Source organism: Gossypium hirsutum, chromosome D03, assembly GCF_007990345.1.
Source record: "Gossypium hirsutum isolate 1008001.06 chromosome D03, Gossypium_hirsutum_v2.1, whole genome shotgun sequence".
In the NCBI taxonomy this organism is placed as follows: Eukaryota; Viridiplantae; Streptophyta; class Magnoliopsida; order Malvales; family Malvaceae; genus Gossypium; species Gossypium hirsutum.
In genome coordinates this window covers 42,309,323-42,324,454 of record NC_053439.1, presented here as the reverse complement: position 1 = coordinate 42,324,454, position 15,132 = coordinate 42,309,323, and the positions used below count along the sequence as shown (strand labels likewise).

Below are 15,132 nucleotides of genomic sequence, written 5' to 3'. Positions count from 1 at the left end.
CGAGTCGAATCGAATCGAAAATTTTCGAGTTAATCGAGTTTTCAAATCTCATTTTATCATCCTAACTTTATTTGAAGTTTTCTCGAATCGAGTCGAGTGAGATAGAATTTAAATCGAATCGAATATATTTGTTCGAGTTAAATTTTAAAAAATAATTTTGAGTCCTTGTAACCATTGTCACCCATCGTAATAAAATTTGTCCACCTTAATCAAATTTTTATTAACTTTCATCACTTCATAATTTATTTATTAATTTTTTATATATTGGTTAGCTTCTTTGCTTGCTTAGTTGTTTCAATTATCTTCAGATTCTTGTCACTATGTATTTTAGAATTAAAAAATATATTAAATGTAAAAATATGATTTTTAATAAAAGTTATTTTAAAAATAAAATGTGAAATTGATACCAATATAAAATTTTAACACGAATATTTTATGGCATAATTAATAATTCAATTTTAATATAAATATTCAATATGACTAAACAATTCAATAATATAAATAATATAAATATGAAATTTAATTTAATAATATAAATAGTAGATATAAATAAAATTATTGCTATTTATGTTTAGTGATTTTTTTTGGATAATTTTGATTTTTTATTTGAGAGTAAAAGGTGAGAAGTAAAAGTTTAGGGGAAAAATAAAAAAGTTTTGGGAATAAAAGTTTGAGGGAAAGTAAATAGGGAGAGTAAAATTTTGGAGAGAAAATATTAAAAAAAAAATTAGAGGGGGGAGGGTTTGGGATAGATGAGAGGTGAGATGGGAATGGAATAAAAGTTTTAGGGGAAAAGTGGGAGGGAGTAAAAATTTTGGGGAAAAATAAAAGGTTTTGAAGATTTTTGGAAGTAAAATTTTGAGAAAAAATAAATGAATAAAATTTTGTGGGAAATGAATTTTGGGTAGATTGGGGGGTTGGGAGGGGAGTAAAAGTTTTGAGAGGAAAGTGGGAATGAGTAAAAGTTTTAAGGGAAAAGTAAAAAGGTTTGGGAGTTTGGGGTAAAAATATAAAATATTATAGTTTGATATTCGAATTATTCGAATTATTCGAGTTATTCAAATTCGAAAACTCAACTCAATTCAAACTCAAAATTCGAAAAAAAAAATTCGAGTTGATTCGAATAACTCAATTAACTCGAATAACTCGATTCGTTTAACTCAAAAATCGATTTTTTTTATTTTTTTAAGTCGAATCAAGTTTTGCTCACTCCTACATCTATTAAGTCCAAATGGAGATATATTTTTTCTTGAGTATTAGAGTGATTTGCTCCCAAAATATAGAGAAATAGATGTAATTGTCTAAATTGATAATACATCGAACATGACCTAAGTTAAATTAATTCTTGTATCTGTTTATGGATTAATTCACTTGTAATATTCAAAGCATGACTTACCTCAATCCTAAGTGAGTGACTAACTATGTATACGTAACTCGTATACTTTGATGTATTAAAAGCTCGAATTCAAATAATTAAAGAGCCGAAAGTTGATACATTGAGTATACGACTTCTACATGACATATCTTCATTTACAATAGTAGAATTCATAACCCAATAAAGGGTAAATGATACTCTCATTAGCATTACATGATAGATGAAAAAATAACATGACCACATGGCTAGACAAATAATTTAATTATTATTAAAAGCTGGAGTGGCCTGCAGCATCAAAACCATGAAGTATACAAACCCTCCCCACATCAAGCTTAGCAAATTATTCTTAGAATGCTTAAATATGAAAAGTTCAAGGTACAGTGGAGGGCCCAACAGGTATATAATGATGTCTGCAGATTAAAATATCTGACCCCTGGACTCAAGGGACGCCACATACTAAAACCATGACTGTAGAACACTGTGCAAAACTTGCAGCAACAAGCAACATAAGTCACAGGCAAACACAGGTTCAGGGTAGGTATCAATGCATGCTAATCAGTAACCTATACTCGTATTACTGCTGCTTTGTAATGTGTCACCAACCAAAAGAACGGAAAAGAAAATTGAAAAGAAAATTAGATTGGATAAGCATTGGACTTTGTTGAAAGCATCAGTTTATCGTATTTAGCCAACTTTAGGAATAGGGCTTGCCCTATTAAATAATCAAGCCTTCTATACGTCCCAGACTGAAAAGGAGGGTGCTCATCATGATGATTGTTTTCTTTCTTTTTTTAGTTTCCAGGCTTACATTTAACATATTCTATTTGTTTATTTAAACACTATGACTATTGACTTTAAACCATTAATCTTCTTTTAAAAAATTTTAAAATACGGATTCTTAAATCTAAGCAAAAGCAAACACGGAGGTGGGAGAAAAAATGATTTCTGTAAAGAGTTAAATATACAAATAAAATGTATGAATTATACCAGTCGATCGTAAAGCTACACAACAGTAGGGTTTCGTGGGAAGTAAGAGCTTACGGAGGGTCACTGACCCTTGTGCAAATTGGTGGTGAGACTGGAAGTGACTGTTGAACAGCAGTTCTGGGTCATGGTTGTTTACCAACTGCCTGTCTTTTTACCAAAAAAAATAGGAAGCAAAACTTACCATATTTTTAGCCTTTTATAGGATGCAAATCCTGCTTTTCGTATTGTTCCAGAATAATATTACAATTATTCATTGTTCGTGCATCGAGGATGCCGTGATTCCACAACTTGATCATGAATAATCTCCAACACCTGCCGGTACAACAAATGCTTAGTTAGTTATCACACATCCAAAAGAGGGTAGCAAAACTATTAACCGATTAGGAAGCACTTAGAAGATAAGTATAATATAATCAAACAAGCAAATGCATATGAAACGAAGAAGAGAATGAAACTACATAGAGAAAAAGTACAAGCGGGAGGTTCGAATGTACATATAAAATTAATCACAAATGAAAACGAGAAAATCTACCAGATGAGTGCTGGAGCTTTGACAAGGTTGCGCCCATGTAAATTTGAAAACGCTTCACATGCCCATGGAATATGACCATCTGCCAACACCCTGTCATCACAAATATAAAATATTAGAACAGAAGTAAATCAATAACCAGAAGGTCCACAACACTATTTCAGATCAACAAAGAGAAAAAAAATGACGAGGAAAAGAAAAACATCCTCAGAATAATACAGATAGGTCCAAATGTGTTTAAAACATACTCTGTTCATAAGGAATGTCCAAGTATCTTGCAGATTCAGTTCAAATGCAACCGTTACACAAACCACTTAGAGGAATGTCCAAGCAAGAACATGGATTGAAGAGAATGTCTGAAACATGGCTTATATTGGAATGGCTAATCCTATGACCGTACTTTCATTAAGCTTATTTTTTCTAGAGAACTTAATATGTGATGCATTATTTGAATCCGTCAACCACTTTCAAGTGAGAAAGGTAAAAGGAATAGAGAGAATTAAAAAAATCACAGAGGAAGACAAGATTACCTTTGCTTCCTCACAAACGAGTTCCACAAATGCATTATTTGCTTCTCATCTTTGGTTACATCTACAAAATCATCAAGCATCTGCAACATGCAAGATCATCTAAATGCAATCTTGTAGATACAAAACGCTTCACAAAGATGCAATTCATTCAAATAAACAAAAACTAACCCTTCGATCTTCAAAATCTGCAACATCATCATCAACTTCATCCTCACTGTCTCTGTCAGACACTACTTGATCCATTGCCATTGGCTTCAATAAGAAATATACAGTTTCTGAGTTTTTGATGTATAAAATATTAAGTGACACTACTTTGAGGCCATGGGTTAATTTTATTTATTTGATTTATATGATGTGAGTTTTAATTTATTCAAATATAAACATTTATTTAAATAAAAATAAAAATTTATTTAAAAATATTTAATAGAAGAGTTGTAAAACTAACTAATAAGTTTAACATTTTAAATGGATAATTCTATTATAGTATACTATTTTAAATACAACTCAATGTAAAACTAGCTAAGAAATTTAAAAAGGGTTATAGTGTAAATTTGTCACTATACTATAAGCAGATATCAAATTTTGCTACTACATTTTATTTTTATTGATGTTAGCCTTACCATTCAACTTTTATGTGATTGAAATCAGCCATTAAACTTTGAATTGTCATTAATTTTAACACCAATTTTGACTTTTTAAATAAAATTTTACCATTAGGTATCGATTTTATTGATTTGAAAACAAAATTTAATGGAAAAATATTATTTCAAATATTTTTACTTTAATAGTAACATTAAGTTACTTTATAAAATTATTAAAAATATAAATTAACTTAGAATTTTTATTTAATGAAAGAAAAAATTGAAAATTTTTAAAATATATAAAAAAGAATACTTTATTTTTTATAAATATCATTTTTTAATATTTAATATTATGTTAATTAATTATTTAAATAAAATAATTAAAATATTTTTATTAAATTTAACTTAAGTTAATTTAAATTGAAATTGAATAGTAAAATTTAATCAGAAATCAAACTTTAGTTTTAAAATTCATTTAAATAAAATTTAAGTAGCAAAATTCAATATAGAGTTGAAGTAGAGTGGTAAATTTACCATTAATTTAGAAGTACAAAGGCAAGTATCAACAAGACTAAAACATAGTAGCAAATTTCAATTTCTATCTAAAGTATAGTGGCAAATTTCTACATTAACCCATTTAAAAACTAAAATTTGTGGTAAAAAGACCAAGTAAAAATATAGAGTTAGCTTTAATTTTAAAATTTTATGATTTAGTTACTTGATATATATGTACAAAAAAAAAAAGAAAAACAATTATCCGATAGATACAATTTTACTTGGACTTAGGTCTCATTCAAGGAGAGTATCCGTCTCGGCATCCATGGAAGCAACCCTTGACAATGTGCCTTGTTCTATATTATATGTTAGATTTTTCATTTAAAACATAGGGTGTATTTGATAAACTGAAATTTTAAGTGCTGAAAAATTTAGTACTGAATTTTTACTACTAAATATTTTAAGTGCTGAATTTATATTAGAAAATTGTCTAATAAATTAGTAAATATAAACACTGAATATAATTATATTGTTTGAAAAAAAGTAAAAATTGATTTTTAAAAGATTATTTATTTTTAATTCCAATCTTATTAATATAATATTTTATATTATTTAGAATAGTTTTGGATCTTATTAATTTTGAATATCTCTGCGTTTTAAAAAAAGGATAATTTATTTCAAGTTTCTAATAAAATAAAATCAGCTTAATATTTTCTAAGTTAAGTGATAAATAGCTACCAACTTACTTATTCAACACTTTTTTGTTGAAAAATTTATATTAAGTAAAAAATTAAAATGATTATCAAACACACCCTTATTTAAAGTTTTTATTTAAACTTGGATAATGATACAAAATTTATGAAATTTGTAACTATTAAAAAGTAGAACTCTAAACTAATTCATTTAAAAAGATTTACTCAATTATTTTTAATTTAAAAAATATCTTCTATTATTTTGAATAAATAGTTAAATTTTGGAGTTGGATAAACAAAGCATAAGTAATTTAATTGGGAAAAAAATAATATAGATTGGATAAAAAGGATAATTGTTTTTTTTAATATTTAATACAAAATAAAGAAATTATACCTTTATCCAAAATAATAAATTTAAATTTATGTGGGGGGCATCTAATTAGATAGCTTGCTTACACGTTAAATAAAGTGCCCATGTCAGCGTCCATGCAAGAAACATTTCCCATGCAAGCACGTACCTTACCTTATTATATATATACATATATTAGATTTGTCACGGGTTTCATAGTCCACTATTACTAAGCTTAATATCTCTTGATCAAAGCTAATGCAAAGGCATATCAAGTATACCATGCAAAAATGGACAGCCAGAAGCAGTCCCTAGCTAGCTAGGCCACTAACAGGAAAGTAGATCTAAACTGTAAACGTGTGTGAGATAAGTGTAAGCAATAGCAGGCACTATTTTTCTTTTCCTCTTTCTCCCCACTCTTCCTTTTACACTACTAATTATTGATATCACTGCAATTTTCCAGAACCAAATAACAAACACAAATTACAAAGATCTCACTTACCTGTGCTCTATGTGAGTGAAAAAATTGTCGCTTCTGAAGCAGAGTACGGCTGAAAAGACAGAAAAAGGAGTAACTCAAACCCATATTCATGGTTTCGCCATAGGGAAAAATGGTGCAGAATAGGTGGATAGGGGAAAATGAGCACAGCAATTTTGAAAGAACACATTTCCATCTTTAACTACTTAGTCACAACTGTTCTTGTCAGTTCAATTACTAAACTGGAAGGGGCATGATAGATATAGGATTTAGACCATTTATGTCTTAATCAGGAATTGCAGTGGCCGCTTGACAGATAGGGGAATAGATAAAGTACCTTCTACCCCCTACAGTTCTGAGACCAACATTCTCCAGCAAAACAATAACCCAACAGAAGCTATTACCATTGGCACCAAGAAAATCTAATATAGAAAGTTCACAATAATGACTAGGCAAAGTCTATATTCACAGATCAAGTTCAATCAGCAATGCTCTAATGAAAAAAACAATAAAAGCATTTAACCAATGCACAGCTTTGAAATGAGTTAAGAATGCTGAATATACATATATATATATAGAGAGAGAGAGAGAATAAAGACATACTTCCTTGGATCAGAACGTTCCATCGATATTTTTCTTGTCTTTGCAAATTGCAACAAGGCAGGGGGCGCAAGATTGTTTCCAGACACTGATTGAACATGTTCAGAATCAGAATACAATTGTCCAGCAGCACCTGAAACCCCTGGAACATTGAAACTGGATGGAACATGTTGTGCATACTCCAAAGCACCAATTGTAGCATTTCGTAAAATGGTTCCACCTGAAGCAAGAGCCTTTCATCAGTATTTGAATGAGCTAAAGTAACAAACAAGATTCTTAAAGTTGATCAGCTCAACCCAGAGTTTCAGATTAGACTTATGCACAGAGGTCATATGAGGTCAATTGACAACATACTTGTAATTTTCTTTGGCCATATGATTCATTGGTAGTTGTCGGCCATCCATTGTATCTCCAATGACTCAAGTCAATCACCATAGAGAATCATCTTACACATTTTTGGCCCAGATTTTTACCTTGGGATGTTTGGAAAAATATAATTGGAAATACCAGGAACCAGTATCTCAACTTCAAACTCCTACACTCAACCAGTTTAAGGAATACCAGGAAGGGATTTACTTAGCAAAAGCTGAGGTGGTTCTGTTTCATTTTTAACCCCATAACATTAGTTTCACTTTTCCTCATCCAGGACCAGGAGTGCCTAGACAACCTTTTTTTTCTTAAAGAATATATTAAACTTGTTAAACAAAATGATTTTTTTTAATATAAAAAACTAATCTATGCAATCATAAAAGAAATTGTCATACCATGAGCCTTGTCAAGAAGCTCACAACCTCCTGCTGGCAACTTTGACTCCATGAAAACAGGGCGCAGACGCCTTGCATTTTGATCTAGGTTCTTCGGTCGTCTACGCCTCAGTTGCTTTGAGCTTGGCATACACATGAGCTACCAACTTTAGTTCATGGAAATTGGATGAGAAAAGACTCGCAAGCACACAAAATGGCAAATTAAACAACTTACCAAAAGAAAAAAGTCTGCTGTTTAGGATCAACACCATCTGCAACAATCTGAACAGAGAACATATACATGAACAACAAAAAGGATACTTTATATGGAAACTAGTTATATGAGCTTTTTTCCAATTCTGCAATCTGAATATGAAGCTAGCACCTATATTCATGACTAAATTGAGATAGAGTGGCAAATTCAATGATGAGTCATACTATAGCGGCAAATTTCACCTTGATTTATCATAATATATACTTCTCTGTATAAATTTGTAAGAATTGGTAGTAAAAAAAGGGCCAGCCCCGCCCATTAGCAATGGTCCAAATCAGTTTATTTAGCAGCTGATTTTAATTCAGTAATGAGAGAAGGGGGAGGGGGTCAGAAACCAGTTAACAAATAGAGTTCTGCAACCTTGACAAGAAAACGCTCTTACCTCAGATCTCCAGCTATCAGTTTTGACAGAAACATTAACAGCTTGATACTCTTCAGTTACCTACAAAGTACCAATGGATTAGAATCTTTGGTATGAAAGCATCAATTATTGGAATGCTACCGCAGATTCCTGAATTTTACCAACCCAAAACTCAAAATTGAAGAGATCATGGGATGCTGGCAAGTGATGCCTCAGACCCTACAAGAAAATTTAAGGATCAAACATAAATATCTAAGTAATACGGGTTCATGTTCATTTGAATTAAAATGATACAGAATAAGGAAAAATAGAAGCAACAGGAACAACCTTAAAGCTTGCACACTTTACCAAGCAGAAAGGACAAGAGAAATCTTCAGTTACTGCAAATAATTGGAATTTATGACATTAAATCAATAAGATGGGTATCATGCATAAATGATATAAAATTCCAAAACCAATTGCTGATGATTAACTAGTTAACAAAAATGTCTACCACACTGGGTCCAGGAGAGAAAAACCAAAAAGGTTGAAGAAACATTCTCCTAAGCTTGGGGGTACAAGCAAGCAAAAGAAAAGGATTCAACATCAAGAAAAAATTTAAGTTCAATTCTAAATAATGCCAACAGCTTTACCAGCCAAAAAAAAAAATCTTTAATTTCAGAGAATGGTTTCCTAGTCACATCCTCTCCCACATTTCAAATACTTGCAGGCAAGTAAGGCATAACATGTATATGATTCAAGCTCCCATTACCAATGAAAAAGATGCAACTAAGAAATAATACCTTCAGTTCTCTGTAACTTATTGTTGTAATATCTATAGTTAAAGATGACATTTCCTGCTCTCAACCTAGAACCAGAAGCAACAAAATTAAAGTCATAGAAAGAGATATAAAGACCACAGTTCAAGAAGGAAATACATAATGCAAATGTACAATCCTTTTCTCTTTCAACTTTTTTCTTTTTTTCCGAGGGTGGGGGGAGGGGGGCACTTGGTTTGAAACACACAAATTATAGTCTAAATGCATTTTAAGACGAGTATGTTTAGATGGGTGGTAAATCAATTTAAACATAAAGTATTCAACAGAATCGTGAAAATAATTGTCAACAGACTTCTTGGTGATGAAACAAAGTAGCTTACTATGATGTATGGCTATTCAAACCTCAAGGATAAATCAAGGCAGTATTGGCAAAATAATTGTCACGATTCCATCACAAACAAACAATCATCAATGATAGACTTAGTTTCAAACTGTATAGTTTTACCCTTCATCACATTCTCGTAAAATTACTTTTCTCGGAGCACCAAAGGTTTATGAGAATAAATGAATCCAAGTATTATTTCAAAGTTCAATCAAAACTCAAGAGAGCAGAATGATGGGAAAGTGATGAGCTAGTTAGAGAATGACGAGGTGATTTCACACACACGGACATCAGGAAAAACTGGGTAACATCAAAACGTTAGGAAATAGAAAGAGAATAGGTTTGACTAGAATAGCAAAACTATATTTAATAATTATTATAATTTTTATAATAAGGATTACCGAATAATATGAGACGGTGATGATGAAGAAGAAACGCCACTGCATGTGTATGAATTATAGGGAGAATTTTCCTTTGCCCCAACTTCTTCAGCAGAAATGATGACCTGCAGCTGCAGTGATTCGTTCTTTTGCAGTGCAAATGGCCAAACTTAATATCATAAGTAAAATATTTCCAGAAGAATATTATAAATGTTTATTTTAAATTATTAAAAGAGAAAACGCAAGAACTACCATTAACAAAGAATTGCTGGAATTTTGGATTAAGATGCATTTGTCCTCATTCAAAGAAGTCAACTGCACCAGGAAAAATAAAATTACCCACAATTCAGATATTTGAAAATTTATATAATTTTCAATCATCACTGAATGAAACGCATTGCAATTTACTACACCGGTTACAGTCATCTAAATAAAGTCATTTCACTAACAATAAAAGCAGCAAAAGTCCCCTGGCCAGTTCAGTTCTTTATTTAATAACACAGAAAACCATGTAAGCACATGGAAACCTGATTGGACACAAATGGTTTGGCAACACAACCAACATCCCTAAAACACAGAGCCCTATGCTACTTGCATACAATTTCTGTTGACCATTATACACCTTGGACATTGTTGAACAAATATTTCCTTGCTTCTACCAACTTCTCAACTACAGTTAAAGTTTTCTTTGAAGAACTCGTAGATGTATATGGGAGGAGTTAAAAATATCCCTTCAACGGTTAAGATGAATTCTCAAGCACAGACTGGTAGATGACAGGGTTGAATAATATTACAGGCATATGCCCAATGAAAACACTGAGGAAAGAAACAGAGACCAAGCTTGATTCTAGAATCATTCCTTAATAATATTATTTTGTCTGAGAATAACATATAAAATTGGCCCAGAAGCAGTTGAGCACTGCCCTAGAAGTGGTACATTAATGACTAAGTACCAAAAAAACCTTTTACCAAATGTTAGACATGCTATTTTTTGCCATGATATTGACTGAAATAGTAGCTAAGCAATTAGAAGAACAGTACTTCAGAATTCTTTAGAAATATATATAAGAAGTAGGATTTGATGCCACACCTTCAATAGGCAAGAATGCATGTCAACAGGAAATATCATCTCAGCTCTTTGTCCTAAACTCAAGTTTGGGGCTTTTTCCCATGACAAATATAGTGATTCTAATGGTATCCTACCCCATAGGCAGCAACCTCCATTGGCTGCAAAACAAATTGAATGTGAAATAAAGCAGCAGAAAGAAAAGAAAGATTTAATTTCTCAACAATTCATACTAAAATTAAGCTATAGGGATCTAATCAATGCACCTACATGTAAAGGATCTATTAAATACATACCAAAGCTGACAAGCAAAATTGCAAGAGAACCAGATTTGGCTTCCATAGCTAACTTATTAATCTCAGGGAGAACAAAATTTGCTTGAGCTTGATTACTGCCCTCAATGCCAGTGAAGCTAGTCAAGATACATGCCCGACGAAAACGATAAACTGCAGAATACTTCATTGTGGGACTCAAAAAGTAAATATATCATACATGAAGTTTAACCATATCCAAAAAAGATATAGCGACTAATGTATTTAGCTTTAAATGTAAATTCATGAGACAACCTACCTCTGCAACCGCGACATCAGAAACTACTCTTGCCAACAAGATGTATAACGGGAAAAGACTTTGAGTCAGTACACCCTCATTCACAATCCTTGATATGGACACTGACATTTGTATTCTACATACCAACCAAATAGAATACAGTTAATAACTCAAAATTACCTTTACATAGCAACTTTTGATGAAAGCAAATAAGACAGCACACCACCCTAACAATCTGCATCAATATTTTTACTTAATAAACCCATTCACAATCATACCCCCAAAAAAATCCTATTGTGAAGAAACTTTTCATTGCTCCCTAACTAATGCTAATTCCACAAGCATAATATATATTGTCAAACATAAGCAAACATATTACATATTTGCTTACCCTAATAACCATCAATATTCATCTCTAAAATCCCTATACTTCTTCTACCAAAAAGCACTAATCAGGTTCTGTATTCCCTTTATGCCCTACCATCAGTTCACTATAATGGGAAAGAAAAGGGTAATGCTACAAAAAGCACTTAAAACCATAAAATCTAGGAATGTATAGTACATTTAATTATCGGATTGAAATATTACCTCATTTTGTGTTTTGCCTGAATTTTGTATCGCAAACATCTTTGAAGAAACAAAGGCTGAAAATTAGAAACAATTATTGAAAAATAGCCACAATAGGTAGAATAAAATCAAGACAAAATGTGTGTTAAAGATAAAAGTAAAATCTCAGCCAACGAAAAGAAATTGAAGATGGTTTCAAAGCAAGATTCAGAATTAACTGTATGCAATGCCAAATGTTACCGAGAGCAAATGAAAACCGATATACATAAAAGTAATTAAATATATAAAATGGCTGATGCAACAAGAAGCAGAAGTATTACATTTCTTACAGCACGCCTTTGAAGAATGTTATAGAGTTCTACAGGCTTGCAATAAATAGATAAACTCTCTTCAGCAGCAATTTCCTCTTCTGCAGATAAATGCAGGCGGGAATCTTCTCGGCACATCTGATCTGTGCTTCTAGAATAACTGGAAAAATATGATAACAGCAATCGAGAACCCAACTCATGAGCTCATACAAATAGTCATATTATAACACACACACACGGAAAAAGAAAACTGAAACTCTATAATAACTCAACAATAATCAAGCATACACTGGTACTCTCCAAATTTTAGCATGACATGATTAAAAATTAGGCTAAACTCAAATACCAAACATAAATACTAGCATAACATTTATAAAAAAAAATCAAATGTGTTTAATCAGAGAGAACATACGAGGAGGTTTCACGAGCCACTAAAGGAATGCCCGGCATTCTTATTAGATAATGCTTAGGTTTAGTAACATAGCTTTCTATCAACTTTTTGTCCACCACAAAGTATCTTAAAAATTAACCACGTTAAACCTGCAAAGCAGAAATCAAACCTTGTAAAACTCTAATTAATTTTAAAAATGGTTTATAATTAACACCGGAAAAAATCATCTGTTATAGATTAAAGTTCAAATGTTATTTTGCTTTAAGATAATCCTCAATCGTTCCAAAAGAATTAAGGAAAAAAATCAGAAAGAAATTGGTGAAGTAGATGTTTAGAACTAAAGAGAGAAAATATATATAATAAATCAGAAAAATGTGATGAAAAGAGATTGAGAGAATAAAATGAACTGACCTTTGAGAAATGAAGAACCCTAATAGGGAGCTTGGAATTTGAAAAAGAAAGTTCAATTTTGGAATCGGAATTAAACTCTATTTCGGTGTGTTAATATAATCGGGGAGAAAAAGAGTGGGGAAGGAGTGTGCCGCGTGAGTTTTTGTGCATTTCTCGGAGCAAATGTAATTTTCACTTTTAGGGCTTAAATACAAAATTATCCCTCAAATTATATTATTATTCTACTTTGGTACTTATTTGATCTAAAACATGATTTAAACCTGTAAGAATGTGATCTGCAAATTGCTTTTAGGATTATAATCCAGAGTAAAAAATTGCCAGATTATTACCCTACGATTTCTCATTGTCTTTTTTAATTATTTAATTATTATTTTATTCCATCCTAAAAACAAATGGCATCAATTAAGATTCTAAAAATTCACTTGTAGAGCTCTTTACTTCAGTTAAAGTGGACAGATTAATTACCTTTATTTGTATGGATGTCATGTGCTTTAAGTAAGGGTGTTTTGATAAATTATTGAAAATTTTTAACATTTATTTATTTTTTAAATTGTGTTTAATGACTCGATTAATTTTTTACTTAATATAACATTTTCAAAAAAAAAAGTGTTGAATATGCTAAATAAGTAGGTAGCTATTTATAGACCTATTCATGGGTTGGGTCACTGGCCCAGCTTGAAGGCCTGCTTGAAAAGTTAGAGAGTTTGGGTAAAAGTATAGACAAAAAAATGGGCTTGACAAAAAAATAAGGCCTGTTTAGAAAACGGGTCGGGTCTCGAGTAAGGTTTTTTTGGCTCGACCAAAATATGAAAAAAAACTGTTGTTTTTTTTTCACTGTTTTTTTGTTTTTTTTTTATTTTCTTTATATTTTCTTGTTATTTTTCCACTATTTTGCTACCATATCACAATTATGTTGCTACTATTTTGTTGTTATTATTTGAATATTGTATAACTCTTATTTTATTGTTAATTTTAATATCATTTTAGAGGCATTTGCTGGTTAAGTTACACCTATATTAATGTTATTTAAGTATACATATTTTTTTAGTATATTTTCAATTTGTTAGGAAACATTTATTTTAATATTTTTAGTATTTTTGATGTATTATATTTTTAAAAAAATTATATAAAAAATTAATACAAGCGGGCAATTCGGGCCTGGGTTTTAGCATTTTTATCCGGGATAGGCTTGGGCAAAATTTTAGACTCATTTTTCAGGCCAGGTCGGGCTCGTGCCTAGCAAACGAGCCTAAAATTTTTATTGGGCCCGATCCATGGACACCTCTAGCTACTTATCACTTAATGTTGAAAATATTAAATTGATTTATTTTTTAAATAAATTATTTCATCATTTTATTAGAAACTAAAATATTCAAATTATTATCTTTTAAACTTATATCCAAAATTATTCAAAATAAATAAATAATATCGTATTAATAAGATAATTTTTATGAAATAATTAATTATTTATTATCAAACAAACTTTTCTATTTTATTTTAAGAGCAATTCTATTTATAGTGGACAGTCGTTTGATAAATATTGATAGAAAATAAATATAAAATAACATAATGTTTAATTTTTTTAATTTTTTTATAATTTATAATATGGTTCATATAAATAAGAATAAAAAATTAATAGTTAAAATGAATTAACTTTTGAGAAAGAAAGAACCCTATTAAGAGTGGGTTTAGATAGGCAATGCGTTTACCTGTAGGTAGTATAAAAACAACGGTGACGGTGAGATTAGATACTGTAGCGATACTGTAGCATGAGATAAAAAATAAGCTAAGCGTACCGCACCGCATCCAATTGACCATCCAAACTCACCCTAAGAGCTTAGAATAAAGAGAAAGTTCAATTTTGGAATAGGAATTAAACTGTTTTTTAATGTGTTTATATAATTGGGGGAAACCCTAAAAACTTTTCTCTTTTTCTTCAAGTCGTTTGCTTCTTCTCTTTTGTTTTGCCCAGCAACAATACCATCCTCTAGGTTGGCTACTATTTGCATTTTTTTCTCTCTCCCACCAACTCTCTCTTTCTTTTTTCTCTTCATTCACTCTATGTGCCTTCTCTTTTTAGTTCGCAAATCTATTTTGTGGGTATCTTTCTTGTCTTCACAAGTTGTGATGAACAAATGACAACGCCTATCGTCACTAAAAATCCACTAGCCACCAACAGTTTCTTTTGGAAAGTGGGTGACTCTTCATCCCCTTCTTAATCAGTTTCTGTTTTGAGAATATTTAAGAATAATAAATAATTCCACGAGTCGATTTGAACCTATGTTGTCTTAAATTTTCTATTTTTTTGTTTGTTTTCCATTGTTTA

The 15,132-nt window shown here is 30.9% G+C and overlaps 1 protein-coding gene across 2 annotated transcripts; it reads right to left on the bottom strand.

Annotated features, from left to right (window-relative positions):
• Positions 1-2,302: 2,302 nt before the first annotated feature.
• LOC107949681 (polycomb group protein EMBRYONIC FLOWER 2) lies at positions 2,303-12,967 on the bottom strand. Of its 2 annotated transcripts, XM_016884409.2 has the most exons (21): positions 12,807-12,967; positions 12,417-12,544; positions 12,017-12,164; positions 11,718-11,773; positions 11,151-11,265; positions 10,877-11,036; positions 10,605-10,741; positions 9,767-9,829; positions 9,536-9,660; positions 8,777-8,841; positions 8,322-8,374; positions 8,160-8,213; positions 8,016-8,075; positions 7,595-7,641; positions 7,381-7,502; positions 6,620-6,836; positions 6,041-6,089; positions 3,590-3,673; positions 3,422-3,501; positions 2,895-2,984; positions 2,303-2,674 (listed from the first exon to the last, which is right to left on the bottom strand). In XM_016884409.2, exons 2-21 carry the CDS (start codon positions 12,452-12,454, stop codon positions 2,551-2,553), a joined length of 1,887 nt encoding a protein of 628 aa, XP_016739898.1. In that variant the 5' UTR covers positions 12,455-12,544; positions 12,807-12,967; the 3' UTR covers positions 2,303-2,550. The 2 variants fall into 2 exon arrangements, with proteins under 2 accessions (XP_016739898.1, XP_016739900.1); XM_016884411.2 differs by lacking the exon at positions 12,417-12,544 and having other exon boundaries at positions 12,807-12,957.
• Positions 12,968-15,132: the final 2,165 nt, after the last annotated feature.